General features: G+C 31.4%; 3 protein-coding genes across 6 annotated transcripts; all 3 read right to left on the minus strand.

The window, feature by feature from the left end:
* Nucleotides 1-2990, minus strand: LOC137816539 (Syntaxin/t-SNARE family protein). 2 transcript variants are annotated; one of them, XM_068619717.2, is made up of 5 exons: nt 2356-2990; nt 1995-2109; nt 1311-1889; nt 1021-1201; nt 1-360 (listed from the first exon to the last, which is right to left on the minus strand). In XM_068619717.2, exons 1-5 carry the CDS (start codon nt 2430-2432, stop codon nt 335-337), a joined length of 978 nt encoding a protein of 325 aa, XP_068475818.1. In that variant the 5' UTR covers nt 2433-2990; the 3' UTR covers nt 1-334. The 2 variants fall into 2 exon arrangements, with proteins under 2 accessions (XP_068475818.1, XP_068475819.1); XM_068619718.1 differs by having other exon boundaries at nt 1979-2109; nt 2356-2678.
* A 136-nt stretch (nt 2991-3126) lies between these two features.
* LOC137816538 (subtilisin-like protease SBT1.7) lies at nt 3127-6009 on the minus strand. Its single transcript, XM_068619716.1, has one exon. The coding sequence runs from the start codon at nt 5639-5641 to the stop codon at nt 3308-3310; it is 2334 nt and encodes a 777-aa protein (XP_068475817.1). The 5' UTR covers nt 5642-6009; the 3' UTR covers nt 3127-3307.
* A 13141-nt stretch (nt 6010-19150) lies between these two features.
* On the minus strand, nt 19151-23154 carry LOC137816541 (uncharacterized). Of its 3 annotated transcripts, none has more exons than XR_011081820.2 (5): nt 21646-23154; nt 20280-20405; nt 20100-20200; nt 19902-19965; nt 19151-19368 (listed from the first exon to the last, which is right to left on the minus strand). XR_011081820.2 is itself a non-coding variant. In XM_068619726.2 (5 exons), the coding sequence occupies exons 1-5, from the start codon at nt 22602-22604 to the stop codon at nt 19357-19359; spliced, it is 1242 nt and encodes a 413-aa protein (XP_068475827.1). In that variant the 5' UTR covers nt 22605-23154; the 3' UTR covers nt 19151-19356. The 3 variants fall into 3 exon arrangements, 1 of the variants encoding a protein (XP_068475827.1); XR_016518379.1 differs by having other exon boundaries at nt 20280-20438; XM_068619726.2 differs by having other exon boundaries at nt 20280-20385.
* Nucleotides 23155-23489: the final 335 nt, after the last annotated feature.

Below are 23489 nucleotides of genomic sequence, written 5' to 3' on the forward strand. Positions count from 1 at the left end.
TTTATAAGTATAAAGTGACTTTGTTAAAGACAGCTCTAGCATCAAGAATACATGTATGATACACATTACAATATTAAATAGGCTAATTCCCTTTACCAGAGAACTCTTCATGAACTATTAATAGCAGAATAACAAAAAATTGCAGAAGTCCCTATGATCTATTCTAGACTCTGATTGTAATCCCAAAACTTACTCAGAACCACAAAATTTAACCTATATCTCCTGCTCAAGTGACAAAGTGGGACTATATGAACTTTTGCATCAAATGGTTGTCTATTTACCTCATGATGTTTCCAACTACAAATTCAAAAAATTTTGTACTGATATCTTCCTTCTACATTGCGTGGAATGCAATTAAAGCTGCAAGATAGCAATAATAAGTGTAAGCCTCGATAAGATAATGCATAGTGGACAAAATTATAAACAGTTATCGAGAATAGACTAGGATGCGAGCAAGCATAAGGGTGTTTAAGAAAAAAAATGAAAATCAGTTGGTGAACACAACCAACATAATGCAAGCATGTTTGGCAATGAATAGTGTGTGGACAGACAAAACTTCAAATAGTTAGCAACAATGGCTCAAGTTCAGCTAAGAGTGTTTAGGGGAAACAAAATGAATGGCATTGCATAATAAAGTTCAATAAATTTAAAAATAACCACATGTCTGCGTGTGAAATAAACAAGCTAAACAGCACACTAATGAAAAAAATAATAATAGAAAAAGCAAGAAGAGATAGCAACAGAGTGACTTTTCAAAGAAAAAAGAACAATATTGGAGTAACAAATGAAAGCAAAGATTCATACACAACAGATTTGGAATGAGGATAAGGATAAGCAAATCGTTAGCAAGAAGGCCATACAAATGATTCAAATAATAGTAATAATAAAAAGAATAATAAGGTAAAATTCCTCAATTACCAAAGTAGCAAGTTTTTAATAAGAAATTCCATTGCATGCATCTTCATATAATTATAATGTATGTAGGAATACAGCAAAAACACAACCATATCAACAACTCACCAATAAAACAAAGGAGAAAAAAAATCCAAACAGCTACTCGAACAGGCTGTCTGTATTGCATTTGGTATTGAGATCTTTGAAGCTTTCTCCGAATAGCACCATACCATCCATAGAGTTGCTTGTCGTAGCATTCATCACAGCTATCAAGGCCATTCTTGCTTTCCCAGCTTGCACCGTTGCTCTGTTTTCAGTAAAAGAAAAATAAATTACATATCAGTAATTCAACAAATGTATCAAAAATCACTCAAGCAAGTCATCATTATGAGAGACACCAAGTGCAGATTACACACCCTACTGAATTCAGCTGTTGCAAGTAGTGTACTATCAAGTTCTCTAAGATGATCCACTGCTTTCAGCTTTCTACAACCATTTCTTGGCCACTTCAACTTAGAGACTGATTTCATGGAACTAAGAATTCCTGATAAACTGGGTGTTTTATTATGCATTGGACCAGAAGAACCACTAGAGGAACTCCACTGCTGTGCATCATCATGAACTGAAATTTTCCAAAAACCAATATCAGCACTAGCACTGGCTGCCCTGCGATGCCCATGTGGTATCTCCCCCTTTGTTTCACCCCGTCCAGATGAAACATGAAAATCCTTCGAACAGTTAGTCACTGGTGGATCTTCAATGTCCCTGCTGTTAATTTCTGGTTTTCCCGAAAGAAACAAAGCAAGTTCATCCTGTTCTCCTTCGTCTAAACGCAGCCAAGGCAGAGATGCCTTGCCTACCGACTCACTAATCGAATGCTCAACTTTCATTATCTTGTCTTCAATAGCAGTGATAAAATCTCGGTGCCTACTTCTCGCTCCATCACTTGAGATTTTGCCATAACTTGACTTCACTGCCCGTTCAAATTCCTCTAACTGCATTTTCCAACAAAGAAGCAATCATATTCCTACTTCAAACAACAACAAAATACTCAAAGGAAGTAGCTATTCTAGTAAACATTTACCATGAGTAGGAATTACCTGCCATTTGGCAGTGCCAAGTGCAATATGTAGATCTCTACACACTTCATCAGAGTTCCACATGCTGGACGCATCTTTTGTTGCGTGTATCCATATCCTATACGTAGATTCCATCCTTCAAAAACACAACGACAACAAATCAACAAAAGGAAGAACAAAACTATATGATTGTGCACGCAGATAAACTTAGAAATTTCAATAATCGAGCTTCCGAACTCTTCGAATTCAGTAGAGTAGAAAAAGGGACAAATTAAGTAAAGTTCTACTACCATCCCTAAAATAGTATATTATTTCCTCTTCAGCACAACATAAATTACAAATTGGAACAAAAATCGAACAAAACTCAAGCAAATGGGTAAACCTGTCTGCAGACTCTTGAACTTCTTCGGCGGCGTTAAAGAAAGGATCCTTTTCCCACCGGTCAAAACTGGACGCCATGAATAAATTTAGTTCACTACAAATTTCGAATAATAATTGAAAAGAATCGAGAAAAAGTAAGAACTCGGTGTATAAAACCCTAGGCGATGAAATCTCGGATGCAGTGATCAATTAGTAAAATTAAACGCAGTAAAGAAAGGAAAAGCAAAGAACGAGGGATCCGTGAGAACAGTTCTGATTATTTGTTTGTTGGACGAGAATGAAGCGTGTGCAAAACGCAATTAGGTTGTTCCTTAGGTTGTTCTTGTGACCTTAGTTAAATGTTTTTTTATTTTATTTGTTGGATTCGGATAAGAAACGCGTAATAATGGTAATGTTTTACCAACGTTGTGGTCAATTAAGTGCTGCTTCCTCCTCCTCCACTTCTTTCTATTGCCACCTATGTACTGAGAGTGACACGCAGATATATATAATTATAAATTATATAAATTAATAATAAAATTTGTATATGAGTATATTTTAATTTTTTTAACGGAAAAATATTTTTATGAATGTTTTAAAATAATTTATTTCTTATTTTTATATATTTTTCTTTACAACAACAAATAATTGACAAACGCATAAAATAAAGTGTGCGTGCGGATTAGGTGCACGTGACCTTTTTTGAGATGATATCAATCTATTTTTTATGAATATATAAGTGATGGTATATTTTCTTATAGTTAACAGTACATCATTTAGAAAGTATCATTAATTGAAAATATAAACTTTCAAGTTATTTTTATTTAATCTTCATTAGAACCAGTAATCCATAATTATAGATGCAGAAGCGCCTTTACCTTCTTTTTATGTACAATTATTGTTGTTACTATTATTTGGAAATACCAAATGGGCCCTTTTTGTTGGGCCACACATTTTGCCTGGCCCATATCAAATCATGTCCAGCTGAACGCAATTGGGCTAGCAACCGTATGTTTTCCATCCTTCCATTCCAAACGCGCAAAGCTACTCGTCCCAGACGGCATGGAAGTGTACGTAAACGACACCGTATAGCTCTTCTTCTCATACTCCTGCGCGAAACTCAGCGTCTCCGGCTCCACCACAATCTTCACCGTCGAATCCCCCAACGCCACCACCGAAGCTTCGTACGTTCCCGGAGCTCCCACGTTAGTCAAAACCCTGGAGTACTTCACAGTCTTGGGAGCATCCGAACCACCCCCAATCCCCGAAGCTGTCTCCAAAGCAACCGCAAACGACGGGTAGTTGAAATCCTCCACTCTGTACTCCTTCTTCGGGTCACACGTGAAGTCCGTCCTCGAAGCAAGCTTGATTTGAAACGACGTGTAGTTCAGCGCGCAGAAGAATCCCAAGTAGTCTTCCACGTTCGCATCATACACCAGACCAGGATCGAGGGCAGCCACGGGATCCACGTGTCCAGCGCCGTAATCGAACGGCGTCGCAGGTTGTCCAGTTGCAACATCTAGAATTGCTGCGCCGTTTTTGTAACTCGTGTACGCTGTTGTCATGAGTGCGGATCGAATAGCCGCAGGGCTCCATTGAGGGTGCGCGCCTTTGAGAATGGCGGCTAAGCCGCTGACGTGAGGGCAGGACATGGAGGTTCCGGAAATAATGTTGAAGCTGACGTGGCGGTCGTCGGCGGTCAACCCGGTGGGTCCGACCGCGCCGGTCCAACCGGCTAGAATGTTGACCCCTGGAGCTATAAAATCCGGTTTGAGAATGTTGGGCGTGAGAGCGTTGGGTCCTCTGGAGCTGAAAGCCGCCACCACCGGAGAAGGTTTAACCTCCAATTGGGTCCCTAAGAAAGCAATCTTAGCGGTGGGATTAGCCGAAGAAGAAGCGTAACTCTTGAGAATCTGGCTTGATTTTTGACCCAGCGATGCAGCAGGAAGAAGATGAGGGTCTGTAACTAACTCTTCCCCAAAAGCTTCATTGTTGGCCAAAATCATTCCAGCACCACCCGCAAGCTTAACCACCAAACCCTTCTCCACTCTCGGATTTCCCCCTCTCTCGCATATCACAATCTTCCCTGAAACCTTCTCAGGAATGAGAGAGTCTTGCAGGCAAAGATACCCAACAGAAGAGTTACTCGCGTTGCCGGCGTAAACGAGAGGAAGCGGAGAATCCAAAACCGGTTTACCGTTATAAAGCGACGCTCCGGCGTAGGTTTTTCCATTTCCGAGGGTTATGAGAGCAGGGAAATCGCGGTCTAAAGTTCCCGCTCCCACTGTGGTTACCCACGGCGACACGTTGGATAACGTTGATGAACTGGGCCCAGCGTTACCTGCTGACATGGAAACCAAAATCCCATGTGACGTGGCAGTGAAGGAACCAATCGCGATTATGTCTCTGTAATACTCCGTCAAGCTTCCCCCAATCGACATCGATAAAACGTTCACGCCGTCTTCTATGGCCTTGTCGATCCCCGCAGCTATGTCGGAAGAAAAACACCCACCGAGCCAGCACACTTTGTAAGCCGCCACGCGCGCCTGCGCCGCCATTCCGCGCGCCGTGCCTGACGCCAAACCGAATAAGCTAGCTTCGGGAACCACCGAACCTGCAGCTGTGGTGAGCGTGTGACTCCCATGCCCCTCGTCGTCTCTCGCTGACTTTGACTCCGTACTCAAGTCAACAGGTCCAAGAGCGGACTCGTAGCCTTTGGAGAAAAACCTGGCACCCACGAGTTTTCTGTTGCAGTGTGAGGAGTTCATGTTGTTGCCAACTTCACACTCGCCTTTCCACGTGGCGGGCACCGGGCCCAGGCCCGTGTCGTCGAGGCTCTTCAGCTCGGGCCAAACCCCGGTGTCAAGGACTCCGATGATGACCTGGCTCTGTTGCTCGGACGCGGGTAGGAGCGTGGTGCTTTGGTCGAGCCCCAGGAACTGCGGTGTTCTTGTGGTGTGGAGTTTGTATCGATGTTCTGGGGTCACTGAGAGGATTCCCGGTTGGTTCGCGAGTGTCTCTGCTTCTTTGGGTGTGAGCCTGGTGGAGAAGCCGTGAGCCACATGTTTGTAGGTGTAGAGGATCTCTGCGGAGGCTGAAACTGATTTGAGGGAGGAGTCGAACCAGTTAAGGTGGTCGGAGAAAGTTGAGGGCATGGTGGACTTGTCCATGTGGATTATGTAGGTCTTTTTGGCAAGGAATTGTGTCTGTTTTTCTTCTGCTGTGGTGTTGCCACTGCTAAAGAGGGTTGTGAGAAGCAGCAGAAGAAGAAGAAGGGTTTGCAGGGACTTCAGAGTGAGCTGCTTCATTGCTCTGTTTGTGGTTGTTTTGCTGAATTGTGGGGTTGTGTTGGGTTTGATTCAGGGATTTGTGAGGTATTTATTGTTGAGTTCAAGATATGGTAACGCTTGAATTTGAGCATATGGATAGAGATTGTTTCACTGCCATAAGAATATAAGAGTTTATAAAAACAATAACAAATTATTTTCTGTTACTTTATTAAATGTCCCTCCATCTTTTTTTGGTGTCTCAATTTCACTTTTCTTTTTCTCACACTGCACAACATGCTTATTAAGAGGTGCGAAAATTGGTTGAGAAGATGCAAATCTCTTTGTACCTCTCTGTTTTCAATCGTATAACCTGTTAAATCTATCTTTTTTCCATGGTTTTTTCCTTCTATTCTGAAGCACTCAAAATGGGGTAGATTGAGATATATTATTCTCCATAATTTTTTTTGTTGGAATTTAGCGTTTATAGAAAAGTAACTGCTTTTTTAAAAAAAAAGATTAAAAAAAGCAAGTTAGTTCTCTCTTTTTTGAAGGAGAAACATAGGTGCGGTGCAAAAGTCTGGACAGGTAAGGAGACAAAGTAGTTTTTCCCATGACGTCATCATCGTACTTTATTTTAAACTTTAAAAAATTATATATGTAAAACTTTAAACAAATATACATGCTTTTTATGAAAATGAATAGTTGAATTACTGTCAACTCACCACTAAAAAGAATTTCTACAGGATCGAAATTCTCTTCTTTATTTAAAAAGAAAAAGTCTTTAACTCAGAAAAAAAAAAATTTAACAACAAATTATGTCTTTCTTACTCTTTAGTCTAGCAATGATACATATATTTAAGATAAGAAAACACATATCTATATATTATATAAATTGATAATAAATATTTATCTGTAAAAGTATATTTTATATTTTTTTAAACATGAAGTTTTTTTCATGATTAATTCAAAAGAATTTGATTTTTTTTTATAGTTATAATAAAAAATTATACAATAAATTTAAGTTTTTCAAATATTATTATATTTATCATTTTTAAAATTATGTGAGAACCATGTTAAAATTTTCAGAAATCCAACAAATATTTTGTAAATTAAACACTTCACCGATAAATATCCTACAAGTGTCGTACGAATATTTACACAGATACGTGTATCAGACACGGACACACCATTTAAAAGAAGTGTCTAATTCAAGTAGTTATATTTTAAAACATCATTCTAGAGATATCTTTTAATTGTTCTACGTGTATAAAGTTTAATTAAATGTTTTTTTTAATAAAGGCTAAATATAAATTATATATGATTTAAATGAATTATAAAAACTAATATATACTTGAAAAACACTGATGAGAGTAGATTTGGAAGACAGTGAATCTATTTTCTTCAACACAAATCTTTGTTATTTTTAGTCTTATATTCCTTCTCTCTGTTAAAGTGTTAATAGGAATATAATAGGGATGATGCGATATTGATTAGTCGAAATGAGTAAAAGAAAATTGTATAAAATATTAAAATATAAATTAAAAAACAAAAGGCCTTCCATTCCATTTTATTTTATTAACAAATATTTTATACCTTTATTTTTTTATGTAAAAATCAACGTTATGCCACATTTATGTTAATTATTGGACAAACTTTGACACCATACACTTAACATTAAGATTTAAAGAACTATAAAGACTAAATATTAAAAAACCTTACAATCAACTAAAACAGGGGTTAAGATTACAATTAAGAAAAATTGTTTTGACCTCATACTTTACTTTTTTAGAACAGTTAATCAATTATAATAAAATCATAGCTATTTTTTTTAATTGTATAAAATTATTTATTATTCTCATTCTTTTGATAACGAAATTGAATTGGAATTTATTGTAACATTAGTGTTTTAAGATTATAGTCGAAATAAATATTTTGAATTAATCATAGTAACCATTTAAGCTTAATTTCTTAATTAAGTATACTTAATTAAGTATACTTGTTACTTCTTAATTATGTTATCTTTTTTATCAAGTAAGTAGTTTTTTTTATAGATAGTTTGATAACATTTTGGATAAACAGTAAAATTCCATTAACTTGATATACTTCATAACTCATATTTCTCATCTAAAGCTGAAATTTTCTCACCTACCTGATAAGTATGGTTTTGTCGAGAAGTAAGTAAAATCTAACAAATGATTGCTTTTATTAATTATTCATTCGAGTACTCTGTTGTGTGTGGGTTTATCTTTTTCCTTTTTTTATCAAACCACTTAAGAAAATTATGATAAATAGTTGGATCAGAATTTGAGTAAACAATCGAATTCTTTTAATTTAGATATATTTATAAAATTATGATAAATAGTTGGACGACCATTTGAATAAATAATGGAATTATTTTAATTTAAATATATTTATAAATGATATTTTTTAGGATTAAATATGTATTTTTTTCTAGTACATTTTAAATCTTTTGAATATTTGTAATAAGAAAAATTATTGAAATGAATTTTTACTAATTTTTTTACTTAACTATATTGAATATTAAAATATTTTATGTTTATTTATTGTTTATGTAGATATTATAATAAATAAGAATTTGTTTGTTATAAAAAAAATACTAATAAAGACTTATTTTAATAGTTTTTTTATTACAAACATTTGAAAAGTCTAAAATTTGAACTAAAAATAAAAATCAATTTTGTATTATAATATAAAAAAATTATTTACACTACAATAAAATCCTGAAATAGAAATCAATTTTAGAGATAGAAAATAATTAGTTGTTATAGTGACTAAATTAGAGACCATTTTAGAGACTAAAAAAATCTTTTGGTTTCTAAATTAGGTTCTATTATTGTTAGATGGTTAGTAACCAAGGTTTTTGCTACTAAATTTAGAATCTAAATAATTGGTAGTTAAAATCTTTGTAGCTAATTAGATACCAATTTAGAAACCATTTAACAATAATATAAACTAATTTAGAAACCAATTTTTTTTTAGTTTCTAAAATGGTCTCTAATTTAGTTACTATAGCAACTAATTATTTTTGTCTCTAAAATTGATTTTTATTTCATGATTTTATCGTAATGTTAATTTTATTTTTTAATATATAAAATCGGATTTTTTTCGTCATTTTAACACAGAGATTACCAATTGAACTAGTTATAGCTTGATTTTGTAACAAAAGAAAAAGACAATGATTAGAGATAGAAAAAAATATGTCGATATCTAGCAGTGATTGAGACTTAGGTCTCACTTGGTGGATATTAATTATGTAAATGGTTAGCAATAATTATAAATAATAATCTGAGCTGTATATTCTTCCATGAAGCTTTTGGAGAAAGAAATTGAAGAGGTGGCGTCCAATGAATGAGAAATGAAAACACAAGATTCTTCTTCTTTTTGACAACTCTGGTCAGGTCGGTTGTGTCAATTTCAGATTATAAGTCCCTTTCATTTATTTAGCTGGTGAAGATAACAAGGATTAAGACAAACACTAATTATCTGATGTAAGCATTTTCTACCAACCATCCACTGATTTCACACACAAAAAAGAAGATTTCGATATATTTTAAAATACCTTTTCTAATAACAAAATAGTGAATAAAACTTTCATCTTTTTTATAAACTTTCAAACAAACTTTCATATCAAATTATTGTAATAAGGATTTGACAAGTGTTTGGTTACACTTGAGGATGAACTTCTTAATACTCTAGTTGGAAACATATAAGTAAGCATAAATGAAAAACAAACCTCTTATACAACACTACACGAAAATCATGAAATAAAAATTAATTTTAGAGATAAAAATTATTTAGTTGCTATAGTAACTAAATTAGATACCATTTTAGAGACTAAATAATTTTTTAGTTTCTAAATTAGTTTTTATTATTGTTAAATGATTTCTAAATAGGTATCTAATTGTAAATCAATGTTTTTGCTACCAAATTTAGGAACTAAATAATTGGTAGTTAAAACCTTGATTGCTAATTAGATACCAATTTAGAAACTATTAAACAATAATAAAAACTAATTTAGAAACCAATTTTTTTTTTTAGTTTCTAATATGGTCTTTACTATTGCAACTAATTATTTTGGTCTTTAAAAATTAGTTTCTATTTGATGGTTTTCTTGTAGGAAAAGGGTGGGTAAGCCAATATTGTTGTCATATTTTGAACATATATTTTAAGTATTAGTATATTTCTTTTATAAAAAAATATACATATGAGAAATATACTTTTTAATTATTGTAATTATATTTTACATCCATCTAATATTTTCATCCTTTCTTTTAGCTATATATTACTTTAATAATTATAGTATAAGTTTTTTCTACCCACATTAATTATAAAAAATAATATTTAATACATTCTAAAAAATATTAAAAATTAATTTAAAGATAAAAAAATAATTAATTATTATATTGACTAAGTCAAATACTATTCTATAAAATAAAAAATTATTGATATTTAAAATAATTTTTATTATTAATAACTTTTTTTTTAAAATTTAATATTTAATACTAATTTAAAAATTATTTTATAATTTTTTATTAATAATACAAATTATTTTATATACCAATAATTTTTTTAATTTATAAAGCACTATTTAACTGTTAATAATATGATAATTAATTATTTTTAGTTTTTTAAATTAGTTGATATTTAATGATTTTGTGGTAGTGATAATTCATATTAAAAACTTATAAATTTAGAATTTTTAAAATTAAAATGACCATAAGTTTTTAGATGAAGGTGGTGTGAGAGTGTTGATAAATAATGTTAATTTAGAGAAGAAAATGGAGAAAGCAGAAAAATGGTTTAATGATTGATAATAGAGACGTATGAGAGAGAGTTTGTAAAGTTGTGTTAATTAGCTGGAGAGGACCTACTTCTTATTAATGCTAAACACGTAGGTTAAGCAATCTCCTATCTATACTTAATGTTTTGATTAAACAATTCGACACTTTTGACTACTCAAACACTTCACCAATAATTCATACCCAAACAATAATCTACTTACTTATGTGGCTATGCTTCACAAATAGCTCAAGTTAATTTTTTTATTCGTATCAATGTCCTAGGATAATTAATTAAAAGTGTACTTTTTTTTTTCGAAATTAAGTTGTAAAATATATCGTTTAATGGAAGACATTTTTCAATGAAAATCATTTTCAGTTTAGAATCCTAAAATGTAAGTGAGCATTTGTCTTAATTTAGTTTAGATTTAAATGTTCTTTACATCATTCTTTTTTAAATTTTAGATAGTGTGATGGTTGTCAATGAAATCATTAATGAGGTTAGGAGAAGGAAGGAGGAGTGTGTTATCTTAAAAGTAGACTTTGAAAAGATGTAGGATTTAGTTAATTGAAATTTCCTAATATATATGATGGGTACACTAGGTTTCTGTTCTAAGTGGACCCGATGAATAAAGGGGTGTTTGAAGTCTTCTTACGTGTTTTTTTAGTTAATGGAAGTCCTACAGATGAATTTAGGTTAGAAAATTTTAATATAAACATATTAGAGTTGTTGAGAATCTTAAATCATAAGAAGAAGGTAGTATAAACTTTTATTCCTTTCAATAATAAAAAATACTTTAAAAAAGTTATTAACAAGTTTGGAATGATAAAGTTGAAATCTATTTTCAAGCTCGAACATTATAAGTTAAGTGATAGATAGTCTCCTCGTATGATGGAATACCAATATTATATGAATTCAATTGTATATGCAAGTATTGTTAGTTATGTGATGTATGCATGATTTACACTCATCTTGACGTATTGTATGTTGTGAGTGTTGATGGCATTTTCATGTTAAATTTTGGACAAATTTATTTATTGTTTGTTAAGTGGATCCTAAAGTACCTGAATGAATACTTGGTACTATTCTAGTTTACGGTGGAGTTGAAGGAAGACGAAATATGTTGTCATAAAAAAAATTGTAAACTGGAATTATGTTGGGTGTTTGGACACCAAAATATCTTTCACGGAAGAGTGTTTACTACGTTTGTGTTTATAACATATGGTACAATAATTAGTTGGAATACTAGTCTATAAAAGGAGTGAGGTTTTGTCAATGGTTGAGACTAAGTATATTGTCATGATAAAAGTCGTGAAGGAAAAATTATGGTTGAAAGGAATAACTATAGTTGAAAGGAAATAATTGGAAAGTTGAGAGTTCCAAACCAAGTTATTGTCGTCTACTATAATAACAACATATTCATATAATTTCTAAATAACTAAGTTTACCATGAAAGAATAAAATACACTAATATCAAGTTGTAATTTTGTAAGACAGGGGATTCCACAAGGGTTCGTTTTAACATATTATAAAGTTTTACCAAACAGCAACTTCTTTCACTATTTGAATTTGTATAATATTATTTATGAACAAGTGAAAATTTGTTGATATTAACTCAATAAATAAGTTTGTATTAACCCTAAACCCTAAACTTGATCTAATTACACAAGATTTTGATATTTTATTATTTTATTTTAGTTCTTTAAACCTTTTTTTCATTTTAATCCTTATAATATTTTGTTTATTTTGAATTAGTCTTTTATTAAAAAGATTTAGTAGGGATTAAAAGCAAATGATCTGCATAGGGCTTACAAAATAACAAAGATGATAACGAGAAAAATTTACAAGAATCAAAGGTTAAACAAAAACATTAGTTAATAAAATAAAACATGATTTATATTTTGGGAACTAAAAACACATTATTTTTAAAATTACATTTCAATATATATAAAATTTGTAATAGAATGAATTTAAACATGTAGCCCAATTTCATGTAATAATTTTTTAAAAAAGTATTGAATTTAAAAATGCAAACTTTCGCCTGTGCATTACACTTTTCTCACTTTAAGTATAGGAAAAAGTTTATTTTGACAGTGAAACAGTAAATAGATACATTTGAAAAACAATTATAATAATGCATATAATTAAAATAATAATTTATTAGTATCATCGAGTTGGTTCGATAATATTGAAGGTGTCTTTTTTATTTATATATTTTGGAAATAAATAAATAAAAAACTATGTGAGCTCAAGCCATCTACGTGAACAACCAACAAGTTTTTTTAACATGGATAGTAATATTTTGATATCTACCAAATAAAAAAAAGTTCATTTGACAATTTAAAATATTTTTTTTTAATTTAAATTTTTAACATATATTATTGTGTTATTAAAGTTTTTATAAAGTGGATATAATTTTTTGAAGGAGTTTCAAACTAATACTTTAGTTTCTACACACTGTAATGTTGATTTTATTGGAGGTCAACATCATTAAAAAATGAAGCAGTGATTAATGAGAATGATGTGAACACTTAGACCATTCTCCCCTCATCATTTCATATCTCTTTCTAAATGGTCAATTGTTGTCGAACCAGTCTCAATCATAAACAGTTTCAGAGAAAATGATAAAAAAGAACTAAGCATTCAATTAATTTATGATAATTTCTTTACGACAATCAATTTTAAGACACGAACACATCCATAATAGAAAATGACTTAGATGTTTCATATGTCACTCACTTTATGGATAAGCCTATACCGGCAGAGAATACAAATTCTAAAACTAACTATTTTTTTTTTTAAATATTTATGTTGTTAGACAGTCTAGAAATAACCATTTTTTTTACCTGCAAATTTCTCAGTTTTTTATTCGATTTTGGACTTTCCGCTACATAGTTGATTGATTTGGGTTTGTAATTGGATATAAATGGTAGAATTTTGGAATTTGGTTGGATTAACTAGAACTTCCAGTCTTTGATCTCAGTGAGTATACTTGTAAAGAGCTCTGATGATAAAATCTCACTCAATTCTAGTTAATTATACGATAAAATTAACTATATTTACCTCTTGGGTTGATCACCTATTTATAGTATTTTCTTATTGGGTTTTAGACCCAATTGAATATTTACTTTGTGGACCTTGTATATATTAAACATATTGTCTTTATTTGAGTCTATTCAATGGATTTTGCTACAATATTTTACTATTTAATTATTTATTTATTTCTGTTTAATATTTAATCTTATTTTCAACATTTTGCCCATTCGACCCAAACCTTTCATCTTTTGACCATTCACCCTAAACAGTACAAGTTATATTGAGATTCAAAGGTATTAATATATTATCTCAAATTTCACATTAGTTTAAAACCAAAAGACTAATCAATGCTAAAGATTAAAAAATATCGACATTTCGTTGTATATAAGTAAATGTAAATTTTACTTTATAATTTAAAGTTTTATAAAGTTGATTTAAATTTAAAATTCAAAAGTTGATAGGTCTCAAAATGAAATATGTGTATGTTAAAGATTAACACTGACACACATTAATTAGAGATAATAACATTTTATTGTATATAGTGGGTGTAAAAGTCATTTTATCTTATAAACTCTGATATTATAAGATTGAGTTATACTTAAAGTTGACATTTTAATAAATAAATTTCTTATATAATTTAAAAAATTATAAAAAGATGAAGGTTATAATTTTTACCATGAAAAAGAAAAAAAAAGGATTAATAATATATGCATAAAGGTCATTTACATATCATTCAACTTTTAAAGAAAGTTTTCAATCACAATTTTGGTTGCATGATTCACACTAATAATACTAATAATAATTTCTGATTAATTGATATACAGAGAATATATTGTTATCAAACTAAAAGTTAAATAAAGCTTTTATTGATTACTAAGATGACTAGGAAAACAAATTACATAATATTCCATTACTGACAAAAACAGGTTTGAAAATAACTCCCACTCGTGTATATATATCCAATCAACCATAATAATTTGCATGACTTTTCAACAACTCATTTTCAGACCATTCCAAACAAAACTATTAAAAATGTCAAACAAATTTAACTACGCATAAAGGAACAGTAGTTCAAATCTGAAAATATGTGATTCACCATATCTCAATTCTCAAATACTATATATGTTCCTGCTAGGGAGATGAGACCTAGAGAACTGTTGAAGTCTTCTTCTCCTTTCTTCGGTCGGGCAGGTGGCTGAGTGATGAACTGGGATCCTTCTCTTCCTTCTGCTTACCTTTCGGCACTCGGGACTCGGTCGTCGGGTGAACACCGGATGGTGGGGGTACCTGCGAAGGCACTCCGACGCTCAAGTCAGTAAAGCGGGTGGTTAGCTCTCAGGTAGGTGAACAGTAATAATGACATACCTTACTCCTTGAAATGCGTGCTATTTATATTATTCTAGTGGGCCTACCTTGTTGGGCCCGTTTATCGAGGTGGATACCGCTTAGGGTTGCATTACCTAATTCTTGATGATGGATTAACTTCACTGATCTCGGTCTGAGCGTTAATTGTAATGGGGTTCGGCCATCAGCCAAATTCCCACGGTGCGGGTCTGCCATCGGCCAAATCCCTGTGGTTTTTGGCGGTTTCGGCCAAGCCTTCTAAGGTCTCGGCCTCTCGGCATAAGTCTTCAAAGGCTGCGGCCTCTCGGCACAAGTCTTCAAAGGCTTCGGCCTCTCGGCACAAGTCTTCAAAGGTTTCGGCCCACGGCCGGTCGGCCAAGTCTTCAAAGGTTTCGGCCTCTCGGCACAAGTCTTCAAAGGCTTCGGCCTCTCGGCACAAGTCTTCAAAGGTTTCGGCCCACGGCCGGTCGGCCAAGTCTTCAAAGGTCTTGGCCAGGTTCTCATGGTCTCGGTCAGGCTGACACGGCATCGGGCAGCCGGGTGGGTCCCGATCTCTCCCCCGTACCGGTACAATATATATTCTTAAAAAAATTATTAAATAAAATTCAAATTTAAATTGAAAAATAAATAAATAAATAATTAAATTAAATATTATTTTAAAAATTAAATATATTATTAATAAAAAATCATAAAATAATTTTAAAATTCACATCTAAATTAGTTATCAAAGTTTTATCCACTAATATTTTAGACTATAAATTAGTTTTTAAGAGATTAATAGAAACTAATTTAGAATATGAATAATTAGTAGATAAAATCTTATAGCTAATGATTAGATATTAATTTAATTTTTTTTTATAATATTTTTAAATATTAATAAATTTTTTAATTTATAAAATAATTATTAATTTAATTAATATAGTGACTAATTATTTTAGTCTTTTAAATTAATAAATAAATACTAAAAATTAATTATATTTATAAATATTAATATCTAAACATAAGTCGATATTAAATATTGGACTGTTTAGTTTATTATAATGTTATTTCGAGATGTTAGAATTTGCTTTCTTTTTTATATGTAAAAATTAGAAAGCATTATCATCGAATATCTCGTATTAAAGTGCTAAATATATGGTAGTTAATACGTCACATAGACAAAAAGGAAATGGACAAAAACCATTTTGAACCACTAATACAAATGGTGTTTTGTGAGGACCTTGTTTTTTACAGAATTGACATGGAACAAAGCTTAAAAATTCATTTGACACTTAAAAAACTTATTATTTTATTATAATATAATATTTTACTCAAAAAAATATTGTAAAATTTACAGTTAGAGTGTTAAAAAAACTTTAATATATGAATTAAATAGAATGGAAAAGTATTTATTTAAGATGCGATATGAATAATATTCTATGCATAAAGACCCTTGCACAGTTCACATATTATACAGTATTTTGGAGTGATAGAACTGAATTATAAATTGAGGACAAAAGTTTGATTCGACAGAAAGGTATGATGACAGGGACAACCCCAGAGGATAAACGAATATAAAGTACCTCCACCTTTTTTGGAGTTATAAATTTCTAAAAGATTAAATATGCTATCCATACAAATTTAAATTTATAAAGGTGAAAAAATAAAATGATAGATGTTCCTATCTTAAATCTATTAAATCTGAATCCTGCATTTGAGATATTGTAAAAACGTTTTAAATTAATTAAAAAATAAATGTGTATTTAAATGATTATTGATCTCAATTTTAAACAAATATGATACTATCATTACAAGAAAATAAAATCCATAATAATTAGTTACAATAATAATTAAATTAGAGACTATTTTAGAAACTAACAAAAAATATTAATTTCTAAATTAATTTATATTATAATTAAATAATTTTTAAATTAGTATCTAATTAACAAATAAGGTTTTAAAAATCAAATTTAAAAACTAAATAATTAGTAGGTAAAATCTTGATTGATAATTAGATACCAATTTAGTTACTATTACAACTAATTATTTTAGTTTCTAAGTATTTTAGTTTCTAAGTAGTATATATTTTGACATTACCAAAACCAAAACACTCGATATTTTTTAAGATAATAAATTCACAGTGGAGATTATGCAGAAATAACACTGGTAAAGAGTTTCAAAATACCATGAACAAAGCACTTGAAAGAATTAGTAAGTGTGGATCACCTCAAAATATTTAGACCACATGTTTTTTTTATATGTTGATTATTACAATAATAATTGATGTCGAAGATTAAATATTCACTATGATTAATAATGATTAATGAAAAAATATTGAAAGTCCGTTTGCCTCTTGAAAAATAAAATAAATCTTGAAAAATAAAATAAAAATGTTAATGTGTCTACTGAGAAATTTTTGTATTTCAAAAAATTAATTCTATAATATTTTGAATTACGTAATTTGATTTTTTTTTAAATTTATAATTAGTTAATTTTTGGATTAACTAATTCAGAATTCTTGAGATTAGTTTCTGAACTATATAATCTAAAAACATTTTTTTTCATATACTTATTAATTTATGAATTATATAATCCGAAAGTCTTTTCTAGATTTGAAAATATCTTATAAATTATGTATCTAGAAAAGATTTTTGGATTTTGTAATTCAGAATACAAATTTTTTAAAAAAATATTTCAGATTACATAATTTGTACGTTATTTTTGAATCCGAAATTAACTTTTGAATTATGTAATCCATAATATAAGATTAACTTTTGGATTATGTAATCCATAATACGTGTACTTTTTTTAAATTGTTTCCGAATTTTATAAATTTATGTGAGTGACACAATAAGAATAAAAATGTATTTTCATGTTTTATATGGGGTGGTACAAGAATATATGGAGGTGCAGGAAGAAGCTTGCATTAAATGCATGGTTGGTTTTTTTTGGGAACAAAAAGGCCCAAACTTCATTGCTGAAAAGTGTGGACTGCTGCAACAGTATACGTCAGGAAAGTCCCTGCTGAGTTAATATACTTTTAGTTCATGAAATTTGAAATAGATTTGTTTATTTTGTCTTCTATATTTTTAAAAAATTTATTTGAAAAAGTTATTTTAACCCGTCTATCCGGTTAATGACTTCACTTAAATATCTAATAATTTATAAATTAGCAATATAATGCTCTATTTTGACTTTACATACTTATTATAAAATATTTTATCGTTTTACTTTTTTTTTCTACGTGTTTATTTTGATCATGTTTTAAGAAAAAATTGTTTGAAAAAAGTTCAAATTACTAAAAATAAAATAATTCTAAATCCGAAAGACAAAAAATAAATTTACTCCAAATTTAAAGAATTAAAACATATTTAAACATGATTTGTTATCGGTAAAACATATTATTTCTTTAAAATGTTAATTTGAATCCCAAAATAAGTTGAATATTTTTTTTTTAATTCTTACACTTAAAACAAAAACATGTTTAGAAACATTTCACCGATACCTTTATTTATTTATTTGTTATTATTATTATTAAATAATAATAATACCTATAAGTAAATTACAGAAATATTGCGTGAAATTCTTTCAAACATTGACCGCGCATTTTTGTTTTGTTTTAAAATCTACATAAATCTATTTTATTCTAAAAATATTACACTTACCCGCTTTAAAAATATTACATTTGCACCCTTTTAAATTTTAGAACATTACACATACACTCTCAAGAAAAATTATTGAAATAAAAAAAAGTAAAAGATGTAAAGAGTATTTCTTTCAAAATGAATTTCTAGAAATTACATTGTGAAAAATATTATAACCGGAATATTATTCTCAAGTGTATATAAAAAAGAGTTTAGTTACCTTTTTATGTTTCTAGCAATACTTTTTAAATTTTAAAATAATTAAAATAACAAATAAAGTTAAAATGTAAGTTATTGTAGAGTTAGAAAACAATTTTCCATGTTTACAATAAAATGTAATTTTGTTCATGGAAATATAAACTTTATAGACACGGAACTATAACTTTTCTAAGAGTAAAAGATGTTCCAGATTTTTCTTTTGAAAAATTTCTAATAAAGATGACAAAGATTATTTTCACTTTGATATTCATGAAAATGTTAAACATTCGTGCAAAAAAAAAGTTGCTAAGAATAAAAAACTATAAACTAAAACTAAAGAACATATTTTCCTGTTTCTTCATTCAGTGACAGACTTCAATAGCATGTAGAACTACAAATAGTAGATTGAAGGATAGTTTGGGTACAAATATAAGTTACTTATTAGACATTACAACTAATACTATATATGGTTTGTGAAATTGAGTTATTTCAGCAGATAGCATAACAACATATCTAGTTATGAATGCCAGGGGAGGGACATCATGTATGAATAGTTATTAACACACATTTATTTATGTACAAAAAATATATTAACAACTTCACATTGAAGAACAATAGAACACATCATGATCAACAAATAATTTAAGGAGCAAAGGAGAAAAGAAACAGGCCAATAATCTCTGTACTTGGAAACAGACTTATATACTTGGAATCAGTCTTCTTTTGGCGAGGGAAATTAGCAGAGAAATGCTATCATTTGTCAACCTGAAAAAGTTTGCATGCGAAGCTAACTTATGTCTGTACAATCTACTCACCAATTTCAAGTACTGAAATAATTCTGACTATGACATATAGAAGTGTAGATGGTAATATGGCATCGAAATTTATATATTATAAATTTATTTTATCTTTTTACTAACGTGAATCTCCAACAAAAAGAGTTAAACCAGTTTCCGATCCCATCCCAATATCATGCCTAATTCTAGTTGTTTGCAGTTTTTGTGAACTAATTCAGGTAGAAACCAAAGAATGACACAGTAAGAGCAGGGAAGTGACACGAGTAAATCATACAACAATGATATCCCACATTTACAAGATGAATAACAGTCTCCAACTAATTTGCCTTATTAATTTTTTCTTCTAGTATTTTGTGTGATGTAGCTCCTCATTTTAGAGAAAGTGTGATAACTAATTAGACGGAATGAAAATAACATGAAGTGTGAATGGTTTAAATTTTTTATCTAAGCTATTATTCATTATTAGTCAATGTAGAATTGTGAATGATTTTAAAATCTTACATTGTTATTTAAATCTGACTCTGCAAGTGGGCTACGCTCGGAATCAGACTCTTGTTCAAGTTCCCTGAAAGAGAGATGAAACCATCATAAAATAAAATATACCAACAAAACCATCATAAAACAAAATATACCAACAAAACCATCATAAAGTCAACAAGATCAGAGATATGAATAACAAAAAGTATGTTTATAAGCTACCTATTAGTTAAGATCAGTTGTCGATGAGACAGAGTTGTGCTCAAATCAGAAGCAGCAGACTCCGAAACTTCAGGCTTTGTGGGTTCATGTTCACTCATTCCCTGCAAAAGGGTTGCTTCAATTCTATTGCTCGTGAGTTAAGATATTAAAGCATAATAAGTCTCAAAAGCACAAACTCACAGTTAAAGTATCTTTCATCCATTCAGGAAATTTATTCGAAAGAAGGCTGATATACTGCTCCATTGCAACCTCTGGATTCATGTTCCCCAGCTTTTGCCAAGCATTCCTTGCACAACGGAATCAGTACTGTCGATCACTTATAAAAAGCAGCTCTCAACCCTGTTATTATAACTAGCAATCAAGCTATACCATGTAACTTGTACAACACGGTTGCATGTGTTGTTTAAATTGATTTATCATGTTAGAGTGTTTGACACATTTTTTCTTTCCCTCTTGATTGCTAATTCTTATGTCTTTTGCGCTATATTTAAATTGATAGAAAATGATGAATGGAGGAAATTGGATTGTAATGGACCTACTGGTATTATATTTCATTATTTAAATTGGTAATCTTATCCATCTCATTCCATTATTTGCTTTCACTTTTTTCTTGGGAGGAATAAGATGAAGTGAGAAATTTGTTTTGTTCCTCTACAATCTATCCATAGAATGAAATGAAAGTTTTATTCCAATATATTCTTTTTTTACTCCATTCCATTTCATTCCATCCATCCAAATATTAGTATGACAAAGACGGTGTTACCTAATCAAATGTACCAGGACCACTGTGTGTTTACTTTAGCTGACAATATCATGATCTAACACAAATTGGGCTTTGCTTGTTGTACTGTGAGGGAGTGATTCAAATCCACATTGACAGCTCATTCATTCATAAGGGGATGTTGATCGATTCCCATTCTTAAATAACGTTAGTCAGAGTATAGACTAAAAGAACACTTTAATTATTAATACAAAAGGCAAATTATACACCCAATTAGGTAATTTCTGAGCAGCGGAAAGAATTAGTATCTTTCTTACCACTCAAAAACATCTTGATGGTCACAAAAAGAAAAATAGACAAGCTGTCTTCCTAACATAAAAAATGAATTCTATATCTAATATCGGCAAAGTCTAAAAATTACATCTGTATCCAACCACACACTCTGTCATTGTATAATTTTTTATGTGCATCAAGATAATTGATACAATTTCTTAATTGCACCAATCAAGATTTTTGTTGACTATGTTACTGATGAGAATGTCGGTGACTGATCTCTAAAAAAATTAGCTAGATACTACTTTTTTAGCCCATAATGTTTCAAGCAGAAACCCAGTTATCATTTATTATACGGTTGTTTAAACACATTTCACTGGGATACGTTAGACACAAAATCAAATCTTAACTATTACTTCAAACAACAACAGTAGAGTAACAAACAAGGCAAAGCAAGTTAGGCAATTCAACAAATAAGGCAAAACAACATCACACGAAGCATTAATTGGCAACATTGAAAAAAAAAGGAGTACGTAAGTTGAAATTTGATACCACTTGGCACGTGCAGAGAGCTTGAGAGGCATTGGCTGAGGTTCACGGCAAGGTCCTTCCGTCGCAACCTTGTGAAGCCCGTACAACTCCATTTTCACGTTGCTTCCAACACTCTCCAATCGATCACACTCGTGAGTAACAAATTCCGTAGCCGCCATAAACTCTTTCTCCAGCTCACTCCTCTCAATCCCTTCCCAATCATCATCCTCATCATCGTAATAATTCTCTTTCACGCCGTTTTCTACAGTAGAAACTTCAATTTCAGTGCAAGAATCTTCAACACTTTCCACGTCCCTCTTCTCATCAAACTCTCGTGTTTCTCCCTCGTTCGCCTCAGCGATTTCCTCTTTAACGGCAATGTCAGAGCGTGATTTTAACGGCGACTCGAGAACAACGTTGGAACCGAATTCCATCACAACCTCTTCTACCTTGCGTTCGCTTCCTACACACGTGGCAGCTTGAACAGGACTTAAAACCGTGCTCTCGCTTGGAAAAACAGGTTCGACCATAGACTCTTCTATCTGGCGTTCAATATCTGATGACGCGGCAGCTTGAACCGGACTAATACAACCGATCGTGTCCTTGCTTTCAGCGGCCTGAACCGGTGGAACCGGTTCGACCGTAGCTTCTTCACATTCGATTTCTACACTCTTAGTTTGAGCGGGGTGAACCGTGAACAGTTTCCGATGAGGAAGCGGTTCGACCGTGGCCGTTTCTACGCTGTATTCTGTTACAGCGTGAACCGGACTAATGAAACGGAGCTTGCTATTGCTCGGAGCGCGCTGAACCATGAAGCGTTCCGCAAGAGAAACTGGAGGCAGCGGTTGAAGATCGACGTGACGTTTTGGTGCGGCGTGAGTGTGGTTGATGGCCTCGAGGAGCTTCAAGACGATGAAAGTGAGAAGAAGCGCGAGAGAGGCTGTGACAAAAAAATCATCCACCACGGTTAGAAGCTCCATCACAGTGCTCTGGTTTTTGTTGTTTCTAGTTGAAGGAGTAAGGGTTTAAGTAAAGGATTATGATCGGGTGAAAAGGTGGTTGTGTTTGGAGAAAAATAATGAGAGAATTTAGGAAGGAATTGATAAGAAGGAAGGAACTGAAAAAAAAAAAGAGGAAAGGATAATCTGAGAAACAGCGCAAAGCATATTCTGCGCTTATTTTACTTTATGCTTTGGCTACCAAATTTCAATTTCAGTTTTTTTGGGTTTGGAAAGGGTAGTGTGGGTCCCGTTGTTGCGGAGACAACGGTGAAGGGGTCACCGACGTGTAACAGAAAAAGCGTGAAAGGGTGTATATCCGTGACCACGTCGATCATGCTGACTCATCACTCGCTGCCATAATCGTTATCCAACTCCAACACACGCGAGTCATTCCTATTTCATCACAATCAACACTTCGTTTGGTGGCCCTTTAATTCAATTTGGTCAAAAAGTTGGTTTTTAAGGGACATACTCGAGCACTGTTCTGAATATTTTGGATGACGAAATAAGTTAATTCCATCGCTGTTACGTGATCATTGCAGTTTCGAACACAATGCCATAAAAAGAAAAGTGACGATGGGATCTACATAGATAATTTTATAGTCATTATTTTTCTTAGCCGTTTATCAATTAATACGGAAGGCTATATCGTATTGGTAGTTACTACATACACTATAATCTATGTTTTACAATACGAACCAAATTTTAATGAAAAAAATTGAGCTATAGCCAATAATTCCGGTACTATATCCACAAAACGAGACTATTTACCCTTTGACTTTTAAAATTGAGATTGAAATAGCATTATGAATTCCCCTTGAGCATACAATTTCGATTTTTGAGTTTATTTTGTTCCCTTCCTTT

This window comes from Phaseolus vulgaris, chromosome 1 (genome assembly GCF_051622355.1).
Source record: "Phaseolus vulgaris cultivar YP4 chromosome 1, ASM5162235v1, whole genome shotgun sequence".
Classification (NCBI taxonomy): domain Eukaryota; kingdom Viridiplantae; phylum Streptophyta; class Magnoliopsida; order Fabales; family Fabaceae; genus Phaseolus; species Phaseolus vulgaris.